This window comes from Ranitomeya imitator, chromosome 2 (genome assembly GCF_032444005.1).
Source record: "Ranitomeya imitator isolate aRanImi1 chromosome 2, aRanImi1.pri, whole genome shotgun sequence".
Lineage (NCBI taxonomy): Eukaryota > Metazoa > Chordata > Amphibia > Anura > Dendrobatidae > Ranitomeya > Ranitomeya imitator.
The window spans coordinates 137,182,196-137,201,311 of record NC_091283.1 but is presented as its reverse complement, the minus strand read 5'-3'; the positions used below and the strand labels follow the sequence as shown (position 1 = coordinate 137,201,311).

At 40.7% G+C, this 19,116-nt stretch overlaps 1 protein-coding gene across 4 annotated transcripts in view; it reads left to right on the top strand.

Annotated features, from left to right (window-relative positions):
- The window catches only part of EDA (ectodysplasin A), a 174,975-nt gene that overhangs the window by 64,842 nt on the left and 91,017 nt on the right, over nt 1-19,116 (top strand). For all 4 annotated transcript variants that reach the window (XM_069747326.1, XM_069747329.1, XM_069747327.1 and 1 more), the window contains exon 2: nt 17,924-18,029. In XM_069747326.1, the coding sequence (XP_069603427.1) occupies nt 17,924-18,029 (106 nt within the window). The remainder of the gene's footprint in view (nt 1-17,923; nt 18,030-19,116) is intronic.

The following is a 19,116-nucleotide window of genomic DNA, read 5'->3' as shown; positions in this document are numbered from 1 at the left end:
TTCCAGCTCAGAATAGAGCTTGTAAGCACTTCATATGGCGCGCTGTCTAGAAGCGGTGGTCGGTCTCCAAGGCACTGAGCTGTAAACAAGAGTAAAGAAAAATATTAATATCTAAAGAACGTCTGAAACTTTTAATAAGCTGTAAATTACAAAACTGTTAGTATTTACAGTCGTTATCCAATAACACCCACTTATAAAGCTGGGAATAACACTTTAATATTTAGTAATATTATCTTGCTATGCTTAGCTGGTTTGTTATGCTCTTTAATACATGTTTTTCCATCTTTAACCCTTTCCCACAAATGGAAATATATCGGGAATTTTGCGAAACTTTTGAAAATGTTGCAATTTTCAATCTTCAATTGCTATGCCCTTAACCCAGAGAGTTATATCACACAAAATAGTTATATAACATTTACCACATGTCTATTTTACGTCAGCATTATTTTTTTTAAAATATAAATTTTAACCTTTCTAACTTGCTAACAAAAAGAAAATTATCACCAATTTCTCATTTTCCAACATAATTTACAAAACCTTTTTTTTGTTGGGATCACATCACGTTTGAAGTGACTTTGAGGGTATGTGCACACGTCAGGATTTTTAGCGTTTTTTTTGCGGAATTTCGCTATAAAAACGCTATAAACCCACATAAAAAAAACGCTAAAATTATGCATCCTATCATTTAGAATGCATTCCGCATTTTTTGTGCAGATGTATGCGTTTTTTTCCTCAAAAAAAACACATACCGCAAAAAATCCGGACATGCTCTATCTTTTTGCGGATTTTTTGCGGATTTCTAAGCAAAAAGGACATTCCGGGAAAAAATCCGCAAAAATTCCGCAAAAAATCCGCGCAAAATCCGCGCAAAAAAAAACCCCGCGGATTTCTGGCAGAATTCTCAGGATTTGGTCAGGAAAAAATCCTGACGTGTGCACATACCCTGAGGGGCCTATATGACTCAAAATACCCAGAAGTGACACCAGCAAACATATTAAAAAATCGAGTAAAAAGTCCAAAAGTAATACAAAAATAAATTTATTACAAAAGAATAATACACACAATAAATGAATGGACTAGGACCGAGTAATAACAGGACACACAAATCCTGACCACGGATGTTCAGTATAAGGAATGGGTAAGGTGCCAAAGTGCCACATCAAGCGACCAGAAATGTCCGGAATGCATTGGTAAATAAGTGACCAAATCAATAAGCGTACTCTATCATTCAAAGGACAAGGTCCCAGACTAGAAAAATCGCTTACCCATACTAATGTACTGTCAGGATCGGTGTCCCCGCCGCCACCGACGCGCGTTTCGCTTTCTTCCTCAAGGTGCGCAAGAGTACGCTTATTGATTTGGTCACTTATTTACCAATGCATTCCGGACATTTCTGGTCGCTTGATGGGGCACTTTGGCACCTTACCCATTCCTTATACTGAACATCCGTGGTCAGGATTTGTGTGTCCTGTTATTACCCGGTCCTAGTCCATTCATTTATTGTGTGTATTATTCTTTTGTAATAAATTTATTTTTGTATTACTTTTGGACTTTTTACTCCATTTTTTCATATGTTTGCTAATATGTTTGGGAGTGTCCGTGAGGTGTACCTTTGAGACACCCACATGGGTCTTTGTCTCTGTGGCACCCCCTTATTTATGTGGTCCCAGATGGTACATGTTTATCCAGAAGTGACACCAGTCTAAAAACTGCACCCCTCAAAGTGCAAAAAAAATTCAAGAAGTGTATTAACCCTTTAAGTGCTTCACAGGTATTTTCCCACAAAAATATTGCTTCAGCCCCAATTTTTTTCATTTTCACTGTGGTAAAAGGAGAAAATGAATGGTGCAATTTGTTGTGCAATTTTTCCTGAGTTCACAGATGCCCCATTTGTGGTAGAAAACTGCTTTAGAGGCACAGTGCACAGCTCAGAAGGGAAGGAGTGCCATATTGTGGTGCAGATTTTGCTGCACTGGTTGTCGGGTACCATGTCATATTGGCAGAGCCCCTGAGGTGCCAGATCAGCAGGACCCTTCCATAATTGACCTCATTTTATGAACTACACCCCTTAATGAATCTAAGCGTGCAGTGATCATAGTGATACCACCGGTGTGTCACAAAACCTTATGCCATTGGGCAGTGAAAATAAATTACATTACCAAAAAAATGTTGTTGTAGCCCCAGGTTATACATTTTCACATGAGGAAATCGGTAAAAGTGGCACGAAAACTTTTATACACAATTTCTGCTGAACGTGGAAATACCCCATAGTTGGCAGTACCGTACTGCTTAGCCACACGACGAGACTCTGGAGGAAGGAGCGCTATTTGACTCTTGAAGCACCAATTTTTGTAGAATAGTTTTAGCACACCATATTCAGATCTCCTAAGTTCCAGAACTACCCTCAAGAGACCTCATTTTGGAAATTTATTTACAGGTGTCGTGACAATTTTGTCTCCATGTGTGTTTTCCAGAAACAAACCGCAAGAGATGTTGCTGAGCGAAAACTGCAAATCTGTTATTGTAGTGCCCAGTATGTTGTAGTGCCCAGCTTATGCTTCTGGAGCTACGTACTCCATAAATTAAGCTGGCTATTATAGCTAAAGAAATGCCATGTGGACGCTAAATGTGGTTTATCATGCAAATTGTCTCTTCAGAGAGGAAGAGAGCTAGAACTCTAGTACCACCTATTGTAAGGTAGCAATCCTACTAGTCAATGTCGACCCTTTAACGAGCCTTGTCATATGACTTAGGATAATAGCCAAACCAGAATCTCAATTTGCAGACAGTGTGTTTCGGGGTCAACATTGACTTGTAGGATTGCTACTTTCCAATCGGTGGCACTAGAGTTCTAGCTCTCTTCCTCTCTGAAGAGACAATTTGCATAATTAGCATATTTCACAGAGGAGCATTGTGGCTTTAAGTCACCTCATCTCAGCATGCTTAGCATGTCGATATCCGCAAGGAGAAACGATGCTTCTTGGATAACGGTCTGACGCTTTGCACTGACGAGGGGCAGTACCCCGAAACACAGTGTCTGCAAATTGAGACTCAGGTTTGGCTCTTATCCTAAGTCATGTGACAAGGCTCGTTAAAGGATCAACATTGACTGTTAGGATTGCTACTTCCAATAGGTGGCACTAGAGTTCAAGTCCTTTTCCTCTCTGAATAGACAGTTTGCAGAGATTTACATGGAAACCCTTATGTTAGAGCTCACTGTAGAGCGCAGGATAAGGCTACTTTCACACTTGCGTCGGTACAGGGCCGTTGCAAACTGTCGGCCCGACGGACAGTGTGTTAAATGTAGCACAACGTGGGCAGCGGATGCAGTTTTACAACGCATCCGCTGCCCATTGCGATGAGCGGGGAGGAGGGGGCGGAGTTTCAGCCGCACATGCACGGTCGAAAATGGTGGACACGACACACAAAAAAACGTTACATGTAACTTTTTTTGTGCGTTGCGGCCGCCAAAAACACGACGCATCCGTCGCACGATGCGACGTGTGGCTATGCGTCGCTAATGCAAGTCTACGGAGAAAAAATGCATCCTGCGGGCAACTTTGCAGGATGCGTTTTTTCTCCAAAACGACGCATTGCGACGTAGCCCAAACGACGCGAGTGTGAAAGTAGCCTAAGTGCGAGCCGAGCATTACTGCGATCTTTGGGAGGCATAATAAATAAATCAACAGCAGAATTGCTTTTGTTTATTTTTTACACCGTTTCTCAAGCCATATTTCACATCATTCTCAAGTGCTTAGACTGCTTTATTCTTTGGGTTTATGCAATTACAGCGATGCCAGAGTACCGTAATAGTTTTTTTTTATATTTGCATGCTTTTGCATTACAGCGTATTAAATCTGTACGTTGCACGCAGAGGCAGTAGGCGTGCCGGCTCCTTCCCTGAACAGAAACGTATAGAACACCGTACGTTCTTGACAGCGTACGCATCTTCTCCATGTCCCACATGGGTAAGCACTATATGTGGCACTTTCTGTAGGCATGTGGCACTTTATTTGGACTGATTTAAGGTCAGGCACATGTAATTTTGTCCTTTCACTCTGAGTATCGCAGGTAGCATACTCCCTATTGAACTTAGGCCACTTTTGCATGCACAGTTCATTCGGGTAATCACACCTGTGTCTCCCTGATTTAGGCTATAGTGCCTCTATTATTATCAGTACCCACACCTCTGATTGTGCCGCCCTGGTGCGACACCATCTTTGGTAACACTAGGTTTTTAGGTGCGTCGTTTTTGTCAGTGTCATCACCATTCTTTCTTTCCAATCACTGAATTTTTTACTTGTTTTGTCTATATTTGTTCAATAAAAATGTGTATTTTTATAATTAAGTTCACAGTTTCTGATTTTTGGGACGCTATACTCCACAGTTCTCTGTAGGATCTATTTATAATGGGAATTGTCCTGTGCTTATTTTGTACGCCAGCACTTTTTCCGTGTGGGGAATGATTGTATGTGTTCTGGAGATGTCGGTTTGTGTTAAACTACTTATAGGCCAGCATACCTGGCCCCCTTGGCCATCTTTTGGCTGGGCTTACCATGGGGACCATCGGCCTTGCAGAGAGAGTTCCCGCTCTCTGCTAAGCCGATCGATTTCGCTTTCACTATTGACAGTAGCCTCAGTACCAAGTGTTTGGTACTCCTTGTAAATACCTTAATTTTGACTGCTATTGATATGCTATATATACCTGCACCTTATTAGCAGCTCTCTGATTTGTTGTTTGTTCAAAGTTTTTAATATAATATTTCATAAATAAGAATGTTTTTGTTTAATATACTCTGTAATATCCTGTGTTCAAAGATCACAATAACTACTTTAGGCCATGTTCACACCATCCTTTTTTTCATGCGGAATCGCCGCGATTTTCCCGCTGCGGGTACGCAGCTGTTTTCCATGCAGGGTACATTACAATGTACCCTATGGAAAACAGGAACTGCTGTGCCCAAATTGCGGAAAATCGCGGAAAAAGCCGCGCTGAATAGCCGCGGTAAAAAAGAAGTACCATGTCACTTCTTTTTGCGGAACTGCAGCGGTTCTGCACCCATTGACCTCCATTGTGAGGTCAAACCCGCAGTAAAACCCGCAGATGAAAAATATATCTGCGGGTTTTACTGCGGTTTGTGGTGCAGAACCGCTGCAGTGTGGCTGCCCCCCGTGCCCCAATCCCACCCCCCCATGCTCCGATGCCACCCCCCCGTGCTCCGATGCCCCCCCCGTGCCCTCATCTCCCCCCCTTATACTTACCCGGCCTCCCGGTGTCCGTCCGGCCGTCTTCTCCCTGGGCGCCGCCATCTTGCAAAATGGCGGGCGCATGCGCAGTGCGCCCGCCGAATCGGCCGGCAGATTCGTTCCAAAGTGCATTTTGATCACTGAGATATGTTATATCTCAGTGATCAAAATAAAAAAAATAGTAAATGACCCCCCCCCCCCCTTGTCACCCCCATAGGTAGGGACAATAAAAAAATTAAGAATTTTTTTTTTTCCCCCCACTAAGGTTAGAATAGGGTTAGGGGTAGGGGTAGGGTTAGGGTTAGGGTATTTTCAGCCATTTTAACCCTAAAAAACTTCCTAGAAAACACACAGACTCTGCATAGAAAACTGCATCAAAAAACGCATCAAAAAACGCATCAAAAAACGCACCAAAAAAGCACCAAAAAAAGGACCTGCGTTTTCTGCCAAGAGCTGCGGTTTTTAGTGCTGAAAAAAAAGGAGGGAAATCAGGAACGTGTGAACATAGCCTTACACCCTTTAAATAGGCAGATTGAGTGACTAAAAGTTTATTGCAACTTTTAGATGCTACTTTCAGGACATTTTTTAGCTTAGCATGTCCCTAAGGTCAAATTATTTTCAATCTTTTCTTTTTTTTTATTTATTTTTTTCTGTTGAACCACAAATCAAAAACAATGTTTGATTGTCATTCGTTAATATTCAGTAAATTTAAATGTAAAATTACTTTAGTCAGTGTAACTCTATTTGTGATCAATGTTGTTTTTATTAACTTTAACAAAAAGATTCCAAAAATTTTGTCGAAAAGATTCCAAAAATTTTGTCGAATTACTTTTTTTTGTGTGTTCATTTTGCCTCTTAGAATAGATAATAAAAACATGATCAAAATGCCACCAATGAAAAGTTCAGCTGGTCTCACACACATACAAAAAAAATCTCCTCTGTTGGAAAATTGTGAAACTTATGATGATAGCGATAAGGCAACCAAAACTGAAAACTTATTTTAAGTAGTGTATAGATTGTACAAAAGTATTAAGAAAAACAATTAAAATTTTGTCTTATCATATCAGAATAAAAGTCTTTTTTTTTTAGTGGAGCACAGAATATTGCTTAAAATGTAGAACAAAGTTAAAGAGACAACATTGCTTTTTTTATCTTCTTTGTCACTACGAGTTTATAAAACTTTAATAAGTTTTAGTATCTTTACTAGTGATGAGCGAATATACTCATTACTCGAGATTTCCCGAGTACGCGCGGGTGTCCTCCGAGTACTAAAACTCCGAGCACTAAATAATACTCGGAGGACACCCGAGCGTACTCGGGAAATCTCGAGTAACGAGTATATTCGCTCATCACTAATCTTTACCCCTAACGGATGTCATTATTACAACTCATCCTTAAATAAACAAGCCCTTCATATGACTATCGGCAAAAATAAAAGTTTGGATCCGGAAAAGCCATAATAAAAAAAGTGAAGATAAAATTGCTAAGAAGCCCAGCACATCTAGTTGGAAGTATGTAAATCGCATGCTTGAAGTAGTGTGACCTCCTGCTCTTGCTAGCAATACTGTAAAATCCTGACCGCATACGAACACTGAAATGGCTCACTCACATTAACATATAAAATTAGTTTCTATGTTGCTCCTGAAAAATTGGATGAGTGGAATGTATATGTTGCAAATTATGTCATGCGAGTGTACATTTTTTTCTTTACCTAGCATCCATATGACATCCATATGACATGCATATGCAATGCGTTTTTAATGTAATATTTTACATACTGTAATCTCTGTAATTTAAAGCTAGTTTTCTAATCAATAAAGCAATGTTATATACAGATATATATATATAGAGAGAGAGAGAGAGAGAGATAGCCGTCAGGTATTTAGTAAGCTGTTTGGAGCTTACTCAGCAGCTTTTTCGGAATAAACTTAAAAACAAAATCGTGTGGGGTCCCCCCTGTTTTTTAATAACCAGCTAAGAGAAAGCAGACAGCTGTGAGTCGTTCTTTTTAGTCTGGGAAGGGGCAAATAACCATGGGACTTTCCAGCCTGGGTGGAACCCCCCCCTTTTTTGTTGTTGTTTTTGTTGTTGTTTTTTTTAGGTTTTTCCCCTTTTTAATTACCAATAAAGGCTAAACTGACAGCTGCAGGCTGATATTGATAGACTGGGAAGCTCCATGCTTTCCTTTGCCTGGTTATTAAAAATAAGGGGACCTGACGCAAATTTTTTCATTTATTTCTTTATTTGCTAAATGCAAGTACAAAAAACTGATTATATATAGAGAGAGAGCAAAGTACTGCAGTGCGCAGGCACCTGGAAAGGTCAGAGTGGCCCAGCTCCTGCGCACTGCAGTACTTTGCTCTGCCCCCAAGGAACTTATCTAGATATGTGGTGAGCACTTTAACTCCCAAGTTCTTCACAGAATTTTATAACGTAGAGCAGCGAAAATAAAAAATCATTTTTTTCCCCACAAAAATACATTTGTAGCCCCCAATTATTTATTTTCCCAAGGGTAACAGGAGAAATTAGACCCCCAATGTTCTTCTGCAATTTTTGCTGAGTACACTTATGCCCCATATGTTTGGGTAAACCACTGTTTGGGCACGCGTCGGGGTTTAGAAGGGAGGGAGCACCATTTGACTTTTTGAACGCAAGATTGGCTGGAATCAGTTGTGGCACCATGTCGCATTTGGGACCCCCTGATGTGCCTAAACAGTGGAAACCCCTCAATTCTAACTCCAACACTAACCCCAACACAACCCTAATCCCAACCCTAAGCATAACCCTAACCTCAACACACCCCTAACCCTAATCTTAACCCTAATTCCAACCCCAACTCTAATTCCAACCCTAACCCTAAAGGTATGTGCCCACGTTGCGGATTTGTGTGCAGATTTTTCAGCACCGTTTTTGAAAAATCCGCAGGTAAAACACACTGCATTTTACCTGTGGATTTCCTTTGGTTTTACACCTGCAAATTCCTATTGAGGAACAGGTGTAAAACGCTGCGGAATCCGCAAAAGAATTGACATGCTGCGGAAAAAACAACTCAGCGTTTCCGCGCAGTATTTTCCGCACCATTGGCACAGCAGATTTGGTTTTCCATGGGTTTCCATGGTACTGTACAACGCATGGAAAACTGCTGCGAATCCACAGCGGCCAATCCGCTGTGGATCCGTAGCCAAATCCGCACCGTGTGCACATACCCTAATTCCAACCCTAACTCTAGTTCTAACCCTAACCCTAGTTCTAACCCTAACCCTAGTGGAAAAATAAAAATAAATATATTTTCTTTATTTTATGCTGCTCTCTAATTATGGGGGTGATAAAGGGGGGGGGGGGGGCTATTTACTATTTTTTTATTTTGATGAGCATGTCCATTCTTTTTGCGGATTGCGTTTTTTTTGCGGAAAAAAACGCATACATCTGCACAAAAAATGCGGAATGCATTCTAAATGATAGAATGCATAATTTTAGCGTTTTTTATGCGGATTTATAGCGTTTTTATAGCGAAATTCCGCAAAAAAAAACGCTAAAAATCCGGACGTGTGCACATACCCTTAAGTTTTCTATGGAGACTATTGAAGCAAATAAAAACTGTAAAAAAAAAAAAAAGTTTAAAAAATATAAACGTTCAAATCACCCTCCTTAATTTAAGAATCCGATCAGTAAACATTGTAACAAGAAAAAAATTCAGTTTCTTGGATGATGCAATATTTCAATTAAATGCAATAACAAGGATATCAAAAGATTGTATTTACTCCAAAATGGTATCTGTAAAAACTGCTTTGTGCGCAAAAAGTAAACCCTCACCCAGTCCCAGATTCCATAAAATTGAGACGTCAAGGGTCTTAGAAAATTGCCCAATTTTTTTTTCATCACTTAAGTGAAAAAGAAACTACTGTATATACTCGAGTATAAGCCGACCCGAGCATAAGCTGAGACCCCTAATTTTGTCACAAAAAAATGGGACAACTTATTAACTCGAGTATAAGCCTAGGGTGGGAAATGCAGCAGCTACTGGTAAATTTCAAAAAGAAATATAGATACCGCAAAAAAACTAGCCCTCCCGTGCCATATTGATGGAAAAATGTAAATATCGCTCTGGAAAGAAGGGGAATGAAAAACGAAAAAAAAAAAGGAAACTAGCCAGGGGATGAAGGGGTTAAACAGTTTTCCACATCATGTTTTTCACACTTTGACATCATGAGACCAAGATGACACCTAGCAATTGAACAGCAGCAGTTCGCCATTGTAAGGCATTCATCAGCTCTATGCATTAGCCACTGTTGTCATCAGAGGAGCCGATGGTGGTGGTGTTCGTGTAAGCAGGTGAGTCTAGTCAATAGAGAACTGCAATACACTTAATAAATGTTAGTGACAAGCCTCTACTACTGCTGAATAACATCATTATTCCAGTCATTTTGCCTCTGCATGACCAACACAGGCCTAGTTTCATTTTCATGGGCGACAATTCTCCAGCTCATAGAGGTTGCATCATTACGGAATGCTTGCCTGAGACTGGAGTACCTCAAATGGAGTAACCTGTACTTTCTCCAGGCCTAAATCTCACAGAAATGGGATCAGTTGAGTTGCTGTGTAGAGGCTCATAAATCTGTACTCCAGAACCTCAGTGACATGAGGGCCGCCCTTGAAGAAGTGTTGTGCCATGCCTTAGCAGACAATAACTCCACTTTTTTCTCTTGTAGGTTTTAATAACTCCACTTGTAAACAGCACGAGCCATAGTTGTCAAGCTGTAATTGATGCTCATGGCCATATGACAAGTTAGCCTAGGTTTACATCGCGTTAGGGCAATCCGTTTAACGGATCTGTTTCTAAGCGGCACTAACGCAATGTAACAAATCCGTTGACGCACCCATAGACTTCCATTAGCGTAACGGATCCTAACGCATGTCAAAATCAGCATGCGTTAGCGATGGTCCGTTATTTTGTGACACACCTTCAAACGCGGACTATCCCATTTCTGGGTCCGTTACGGACAACGCATAGCAAATGGAAGCGTTCGCTCTGCATAGAACTCTATTGCTAACGCAGGCCAACGCAATGCAACCATCCATTAACGCGTTCACAAAAATACAGACAATTTGGGGCTCATCGTTAGCGCATCCGTTTGACGGATCCATTAAATGGATTGCGCTAACGTGATGTGAACCTAGCCTTACTGAGACACTGACCGTTTTGTTGGGGTATACTCACCACTGTTGTAGACTTTTGTTTCAATAAATTGTTTGAGATGAGAAAATCTCCAGTGCGTGCTTCTACTTAAATGCCCTACCTTCATGATAAATATCGCTGAGGCGTGAACTTTTTTTTATTTTCCATAAATTTAGCTCGAAAGCCCAATATCTCTATTTTTTAGTAGTGTATTTTGAGGGCCATACTTTTCATTTAGTCATTTATAGAGCTGTATTAGAACTTGTTTTTGCGTAACAAGATTAGTTTTCCTTGGTACATTTAAGGAAACATTTTTTTTATTGTATTTTTCTGTTGGACGAAATAATCGAAAACTGGCATTTGGTTGATTTCTTTGTGTGCTTGTTTTTTTAACTTTCCATGTGGGTGAAATTATTTTTATTGTTCAACAAGGAAGTAAAAGTGAGGTTTTGTCTTTCTTGGGAGATCTCTGTGTGCAGAATTATGATGTTTTGATTTTCTGTTGTTGTATTTTATTGCAATGTTAAAGCGGCCAAAAAAACTTATTTCTGGTGTTTCGATTTTTTTTCTCGTTAACGACTTTTACTTATCTGATTCATTTACTTTACATTTTGTTTGATCGGATATTTCTGAACACTGATACCAAATATGTGTATTTTTTTAAGTTTTTTTCTAATTGGGGGGTGATTTGAACTTATTTTTAAAAAATATTTTTAAAACTTTTTTTTTTTTTTTTACTTTTTATTGGCTTGATTTGGAGAGGCACATACCTGTCTATATAAGACCTCATAGCTCACAGGGGTCTAAATATTTTACGTACCCACTGTATGTAGTTCCTTTTGTCCTCCAAACATGGTGTATATTACAACATCCAAAGAATGCTGTAGATAAGCCCCTGATGCTGGTGGGCTTAGCTCACCTTCGATTTTGGGGGTGACAGGTTCCCTTTAAAAAGGATTATACATTGTTTTATTTATATTTTTACACCAGCCTCATCTGGTCTGTGAAATCTATTTAAAGGGGTAGTCCAGGACTATTTAATTCCTTTCCTACCAAAAGGCATGTAGTTACTAATAGAGGCAAATACCTGCCTGTTCTACCCGGCACCGACTCAGTAGGTCACTGACCATTTCTGCCGGCGACTCAGCTGCTACACTTAAGGTACCTTCACACTAAACGACGCTGCAGCGATCCAGACAACAATCCGGATCGCTGCAGCGTCGTTGTTTGGTCGCTGGAGAGCTGTCACACAGACAGCTCTCCAGCGACCAACGATCCCGAAGTCCCCGGGTAACCAGGGTAAACATCTAGTTACTAAGCGCAGGGCCGCGCTTAGTAACCCGATGTTTACCCTGGATACCATCCTAAAAGTAAAAAAAACAAACGCTTCATACTTACCTTCGGCTGTCTGTCCTCGGCGCTCTGCTTCTCTGTACTAGCTGTGAGCAGAGCGGTGACGTCACAGTGAGTGCAGGAAAGCACTGTCGACGGAGCGAGACTGCTGAAGTCATGTTGATTGACAACTGGCTTCCTGCAGGTAGGCAGTGGGGAGCCGGCTGTCAACAGAGAGGAGAAGTCTCTGCTCTGTCAATGTGACATCAGTGGGAGCTGGATTATCTGAGACTGCTCTGTGCCTGCAAAGATTGGCATTGGGGAGCAACTACCAGCCTGCAAATTTTTAGGCCCATTGTAAAAAAAAAAAAAAAAATGTAATAGTCCTGGATAACCTGTTGAATAATGTGCAGAATTTTATTGTCATACTGGTGATGTGATCCACATTCTGCATAAGCCTTACATGAAGGTATTTGACCTGCGTTGCAGATTTTCATACAAGGTTCTAAGTTTCAAGGTTAAGATATCAATGATTATGAAGTGATTTTGTAAGGTTAGTGAAAACATAAGTTTTATCGCACTCATGTTATGGGTTCTATTCCAATAGTGAGTGCAGATACTAAGTGTGAACACATCTCTAGACTTTTATATTAACCCCTTTACCCCCAAGGGTGGTTTGCACGTTAATGACCAGGCCAATTTTTACAATTCTGACCACTGTCCCTTTATGAGGTTATAACTCCGAAACGCTTCAACGGATCCTGGTGATTCTGACATTGTTTTCTCGTGACATATTGTACTTCATGATAGTGGTAAAATTTCTTTGATAGTACCTGCGTTTATTTGTGAAAAAAACGGAAATTTGGCGAAAATTTTGAAAATTTCGCAATTTTCAAACTTTGAATTTTTATGCAATTAAATCACAGAGATAGGTCACACAAAATACTTAATAAGTAACATTTCCCACATGTCTCCTTTACATCAGCATAATTTTGGAACCAATTTTTTTTTTTGTTAGGGAGTTATAAGGGTTAAAAGTTGACCAGCAATTTCTCATTTTTACAACACCATTTTTTTTTAGGGACCACGTCTCATTTGAAGTCATTTTGAGGGGTCTATATGATAGAAAATGCCCAAGTGTGACACCATTCTAAAAACTGCACCCCTCAAGGTGCTCAAAACCACATTCAAGAAGTTTATTAACCCTTCAGGTGTTTAATAGGAATTTTTGGAATGTTTAAATAAAAATGAACATTTAACTTTTTTACACAAAAAATTTACTTCAGCTCCAATTTGTTTTATTTTACCAAGGGTAACAGGAGAAATTGGACCCAAAAAGTTGTTGTCCAATTTGTCCTGAGTACGCTGATACCCCATATGTGGCAGTAAACCACTGTTTGGGCGCATGGGAGAGCTCGGAAGGGAAGGAGCGCAGTTTGACTTTTCAATGCAAAATTGACAGAAATTGAGATGGGACGCCATGTTGCGTTTGGAGAGCCACTGATGTGCCTAAACATTGAAACCCCCCACAAGTGACACCATTTTGGAAAGTAGACCCCCTAAGGAACTTATCTAGAGGTGTGGTGAGCACTTTGACCCACCAAGTGCTTCACAGAAGTTTATAATGCAGAACCGTAAAAATAAAAAATCATATTTTTTCACAAAAATTATATTTTTGCCCCCAATTTTTTATTTTTCCAAGGGTAAGAGAAGAAATTGGACCTCAAAAGTTGTTGTCCAATTTGTCCCGAGTACGCTGATACCCCATATGTGGCAGTAAACCACTGTTTGGGCGCATGGGAGAGCTCGGAAGGGAAGGAGCGCCGTTTGACTTTTCAATGCAAAATTGACAGGAATTGAGATGGGACGCCATGTTGCGTTTGGAGAGCCACTGATGTGCCTAAACATTGAAACCCCCCACAAGTGACACCATTTTGGAAAGTAGACCCCCCTAAGGAACTTATCTGGATGTGTGGTGAGCACTTTGACCCACCAAGGGCTTCACAGAAGTTTATAATGCAGAGCCATAAAAATAAAACAAAATTTTTTTCCCACAAAAATTATTTTTTAGCCCCCAGTTTTGTATTTTCCCTAGGGTAACAGGAGAAATTGGACCACAAAAGTTGTTGTCCAATTTGTCCTGAGTACGCTGATACCCCATATGTGGGGGGGAACCACCGTTTGGGCGCATGGGAGGGTTCGGAAGGGAAGGAGCGCCATTTGGAATGCAGACTTAGATGGAATGGTCTGCAGGCGTCACATTGCGTTTGCAGAGCCCCTAATGTACCTAAACAGTAGAAACCCCCCACAAGTGACACCATTTTGGAAAGTAGACCCCCTAAGGAACTCATCTTGATGTGTTGTGAGAGCTTTGAACCCCCAAGTATTTCACTACAGTTTATAACGCAGAGCCATGCAAATAAAAAATTTTTTTTTTCCACAAAAATTATATTTTAGCCCCCAGTTTTGTATTTTTCCAAGGTTAGCAGGAGAAATTGGACCCTAAATGTTGTTGTCCAATTTGTCCTGAGTACGCTGATACCCGATATGTGGGGGGGAACCACCGTTTGGGCGCATGGGAGGGCTCGGAAGGGAAGGAGCATCATTTGGAATGCAGACTTAGATGGATTGGTCTGCAGGCGTCACATTGCGTTTGCAGAGCCCCTAATGTACCTAAACAGTAGAAACCCCCCACAAGTGACCCCATATTGGAAACTAGACCCCTCAATGAACTTATCTAGATGTGTTGTGAGAACTTTGAACCCCCAAGTGTTTCACTACAGTTTATAACGCAGAGCCGTGAAAATAAAAAATCTTTTTGTTTTCCCACAAAAATTATTTTTTAGCCCCCAGTTTTGTATTTTCCCAAGGGTAACAGGAGAAATTGGTCCACAAAAGTTGTTGTCCAATTTGTCCTGAGTACGCTGATACCCCATATGTTGGGGTAAACCCCTGTTTGGGCACACAGGAGAGCTCGGAAGGGAAGGAGCACTGTTTTACTTTTTCAACGCAGAATTGGCTGGAATTGAGATCGGACGCCATGTCGTGTTTGGAGAGCCCCTGATGTGCCGAAACAGTGGAAACCCCCCAATTATAACTGAAACCCTAATCTAAACACACCCCTAACCCTAATTCCAACGGTAACCCTAACCACACCTCTAACCCTGACACACCCCTAACCCTAATCCCAACCCTATTCCCAACTGTAAATGTAATCTAAACCCTAACCCTAACTTTAGCCCCAACCCTAACTGTAGCCCCAACCCTAACCCTAACCCTAATCCTAGCCCTAACCCTAGCCCTAACCCTAACCCTAGCCCTAACCCTAACCCTAGCCCTAACCCTAGCCCTAACCCTAACCCTAGCCCTAACCCTAGCCCTAACCCTAGCCCTAACCCTAGTCCTAGCCCTAACCCTAGCCCTAGCCCTAACCCTAGCCCTAACCCTAGCCCTAACCCTAGCCCTAACCCTAGCCCTAGCCCTAACCCTAGCCCTAACCCTAGCCCTAATGGGAAAATGGAAATAAATACATTTTTTTTTATTTTTCCCTAACTAAGGGGGTGATGAAGGGGGGTTTGATTTACTTTTATAGCGAGTTTTTTAGCGGATTTTTATGATTGGCAGCCGTCACACACTGAAAGACCCTTTTTATTGCAAAAAATATTTTTTGCAATACCACATTTTGAGAGCTATAATTTTTCCATATTTTGGTCCACAGAGTCATGTGAGGTCTTGTTTTTTGCGGGACGAGTTGACGTTTTTATTGAAAACATTTTTGGGCACGTGACATTTTTTTATCGCTTTTTATTCCGATTTTTGTGAGGAAGAATGACCAAAAGCCAGCTATTCATGAATTTCTATTGGGGGAGGCGTTTATACCGTTCCGCGTTTGGTAAAATTGATAAATCAGTTTTATTCTTCGGGTCAGTACGATTACAGCGATACCTCATTTATATCATTTTTTTATGGTTTGGTGCTTTTATACGATAAAAACTATTTTACAGAAAAAATAATTATTTTTGCATCGCTTTATTCTCAGGACTATAACTTTTTTATTTTTTTGCTGATGATGCTGTATGGCGGCTCTTTTTTTGCGGGACAATATGACGCTTTCAGCGGTACCATGGTTATTTATATCTGTCCTTTTGATCGCGTGTTATTCCACTTTTTGTTCGGCGGTATGATAATAAAGCGTTGTTTTTTGCCTCGTTTTTTTTTTTTTTTTCTTACGGTGTTTACTGAAGGGGTTAACTAGTGGGCCAGTTTTATAGGTCGGGCTGTTACGGACGCGGCGATACTAAATATGTGTACTTTTATTGTTTTTTTTTTTTTATTTAGATGAAGAAATGTATTTATGGGAATAATATATTTTTTTTTTTTCATTATTTTGGAATATTTTTTTTTATTTTTTTACACATTTGGAAAATTTTTTTTTTACTTTTTTACTTTGTCCCAGGGGGGGACATCACAGATCAGTGATCTGACAGTTTGCACAGCACTCTGTCAGATCACTGATCTGATAGGAGTGCAGGCTGCTTCACAGTGCCTGCTCTGAGCAGGCTCTGTGAAGCCACCTCCCTCCCTGCAGGACCCGGATCCGCGGCCATCTTGGATCCGGGGCTCGAGCAGGGAGGGAGGTGAGGAGACCCTCGCAGCAACGCGATCACATCGCGTTGCTGCGGGGGGCTCAGGGAAGCCCGCAGGGAGCCCCCTCCCTGCGCGGTGCTTCCCTGCACCGCCGGCACATCGCGATCATCTTTGATCGCGGTGTGCCAGGGGTTAATGTGCCGGGGGCGGTCCGTGACTGCTCCTGGCACATAGTGCCGGATGTCAGCTGCGATAAGCAGCTGACACCCGGCCGCGATCGGCCGCGCTCCCCCCGTGAGCGCGGCCGATCGGCTATGACGTACTATCCCGTCCAGGGTCAGATAAGCCCAGGGCACCTCGACGGGATAGTACGTCTAAGGTCACAGAGGGGTTAAGCATATTTTGTTTTCTAGAATTAGATCTAGAATTATCACTTTTAACGATAATCGAGAAAAAGAGTAATACTGTGTGTGACGGGCAGTTTACACTACGGCAAGATTCCAGATTTGTTTTATTACATTTGATTACAGTAAGATAATAGAGTATTTTGCAATATATTTTGCAATACTACAGGGACAGTATGAACAATGAATGTCATAGAACACAACTGCAAGTGTTTAGGATGCACTATACTTACCACCTCTTAACTATGGACAGGTATGAACGCACATTGACCCTTTTCACCTGGTTATAGATTGGTGGGGGTTATTTTGTTAGTGGTATATAAAAGAAATCTATTGCCCATGTCTATACGTAAAGGTACATCATAACATGGGCATCCCTTTAATCTTCACACAGAACATAAGAAGGTCCTCTAATGTTGCTGTAATTCATTAAAACAATTTTAAAATGCTATTTACCGCTTGAATGTAATGATTTCCGGGGTTCAGCCTTGCCCATGGCACTTACATTACAGTACATACGTTGCATAGGTATCTGAAATTACAAGCCGCTCTCAATCTTTCCCGGATTCAAGTTTGAACAAAGACCGTTCCCATTCGGCTGGATGTAAGAATGCAGATTTCCTCTTATTTCTTGGCACACACACAAGCTTTGACATTTTCAGAAGTACCTGTTTTACCTTTCCTAGTGACTAACGGCACTTGCTGAAATTTCATTAAAAAAAAAAAAAAATTGGGAGCGTTTCACAAAAAAGGTTAATATTCTTCTAATGACTGCCGTAAAGAACCTAGAACCCAAGATGTAAGCCATAGTTCACATGTATTTGTTTGTGTGCTGGTTCATCCGAAACAATGAAACTAGTGTTTGTATTTTGTTGCAAGAGTTACCATCAGGGGTTACCATTTAATTATAGGGTGTGCTTTAGGTAAATTGAGATTCAATTTGTAACGCCAGCTTTTCTTAAGCCAAAATATACGGTAATTGCTATTTTTGCTCTTTTTTTTTTGCAGTGGAGACGCGTCTGCTATCATAAATAGCATTAGAAATAGGGTTAGAATTATGATTGTTAACCAGAGGATATTCTATAAATATGTTCTTAGATTTGCCCCCTAAAATGAAACGTTATCTGTAAATATTCGGTGTCACATGTTTCACTTTTCTCTTTGCATTTTCTTGCAGATGGCCCTATTAAAGAGTTTGAGTAGTGAAGACCGATCACATCTGGAAGAAGGCATCAGGCTTTTACGAAGGACGAGGCGGAACAAAGGCAGCGAAGGCTCTGAGAGTAAGTGTTGCTTTTACTCCAGGGCTTCATATCTTTAAAGGATAAAAGGAAAATGGAAAGGGATAGGAGTAATATAAGGATACTTCAGGCTTCAGGTAAGATTGTGTCATTATCCATTTCGTCTAATACTTTGCAGGATAATAGTCGGCTGCTCGGGGTGGGAGTTTATTTTAATTTTACAACTAGAAAAAGCTAAGACTATTCATATCTTCCTTGGAGGATCTCTGTCAGATCCAGGCAAAAATACTGGACAACATAGAGCTGTATCTGAACTATTTTGTCTGCGACAATGCGAGACCACAATCAGGACCGCACAGACCCCATTATATTTCATAGAATAACCAAAAGAAGTTGCACTCAGTCATGCTAAAGCATGTAAATATGTAATTTATGAAGTATGAATATCAATATTATTTCTGGATAATAGGAAAAAATTGAGACACTTAGCACATAATTTGACCAATTCATCCATGCCCAGCAGCCAACCACAAGGCGGTCTTAAAACTGCTGGGAACCAACGTATGTATTGTGACTACCTCTCTTAGGCTGAAGGATCCTAGCAATCCATACATTCAGGCTTCAGCCTAAGAGAGGTAGTCACAGTAAACACGTAGATTCCCAGCATTTTTAAGACCATCATGTCATTGTCTGCTGGGCATACATGAATTGGCCAAGTTATGTGCCAAGCGTCTCACTTTTTTCCTATTATCCAGAGCAGTAGTGCTATTCATATTTCATATATTTCATATTTACATGCTTTAGCACTACAGAGTGCAACTTCTTTTGGTTATTGTATATGTAGGTTGCTACTCCTAGTACCACCTGTTCACACTAGCTTGGAAGTGCCAGTCAGTCATTTGTTACTCACAGGTTTTCATAGGTTCATGCTTCATGTGCACAGAGACTCATTTTCAGGGTTGGCAACGTCCACACCTTCCAAGACTGTACATAAAAATAGGGCACTTTTTAGGCCTGTCTGCAAGAAAAATTTGAAGCGTCCGTGATTTTTTTTTTTTTAAATTGATGAAACTTGTGCAAATTATTTTGACTGTAATTATCATCATTTTATAGTTATAGTGAATGCAGC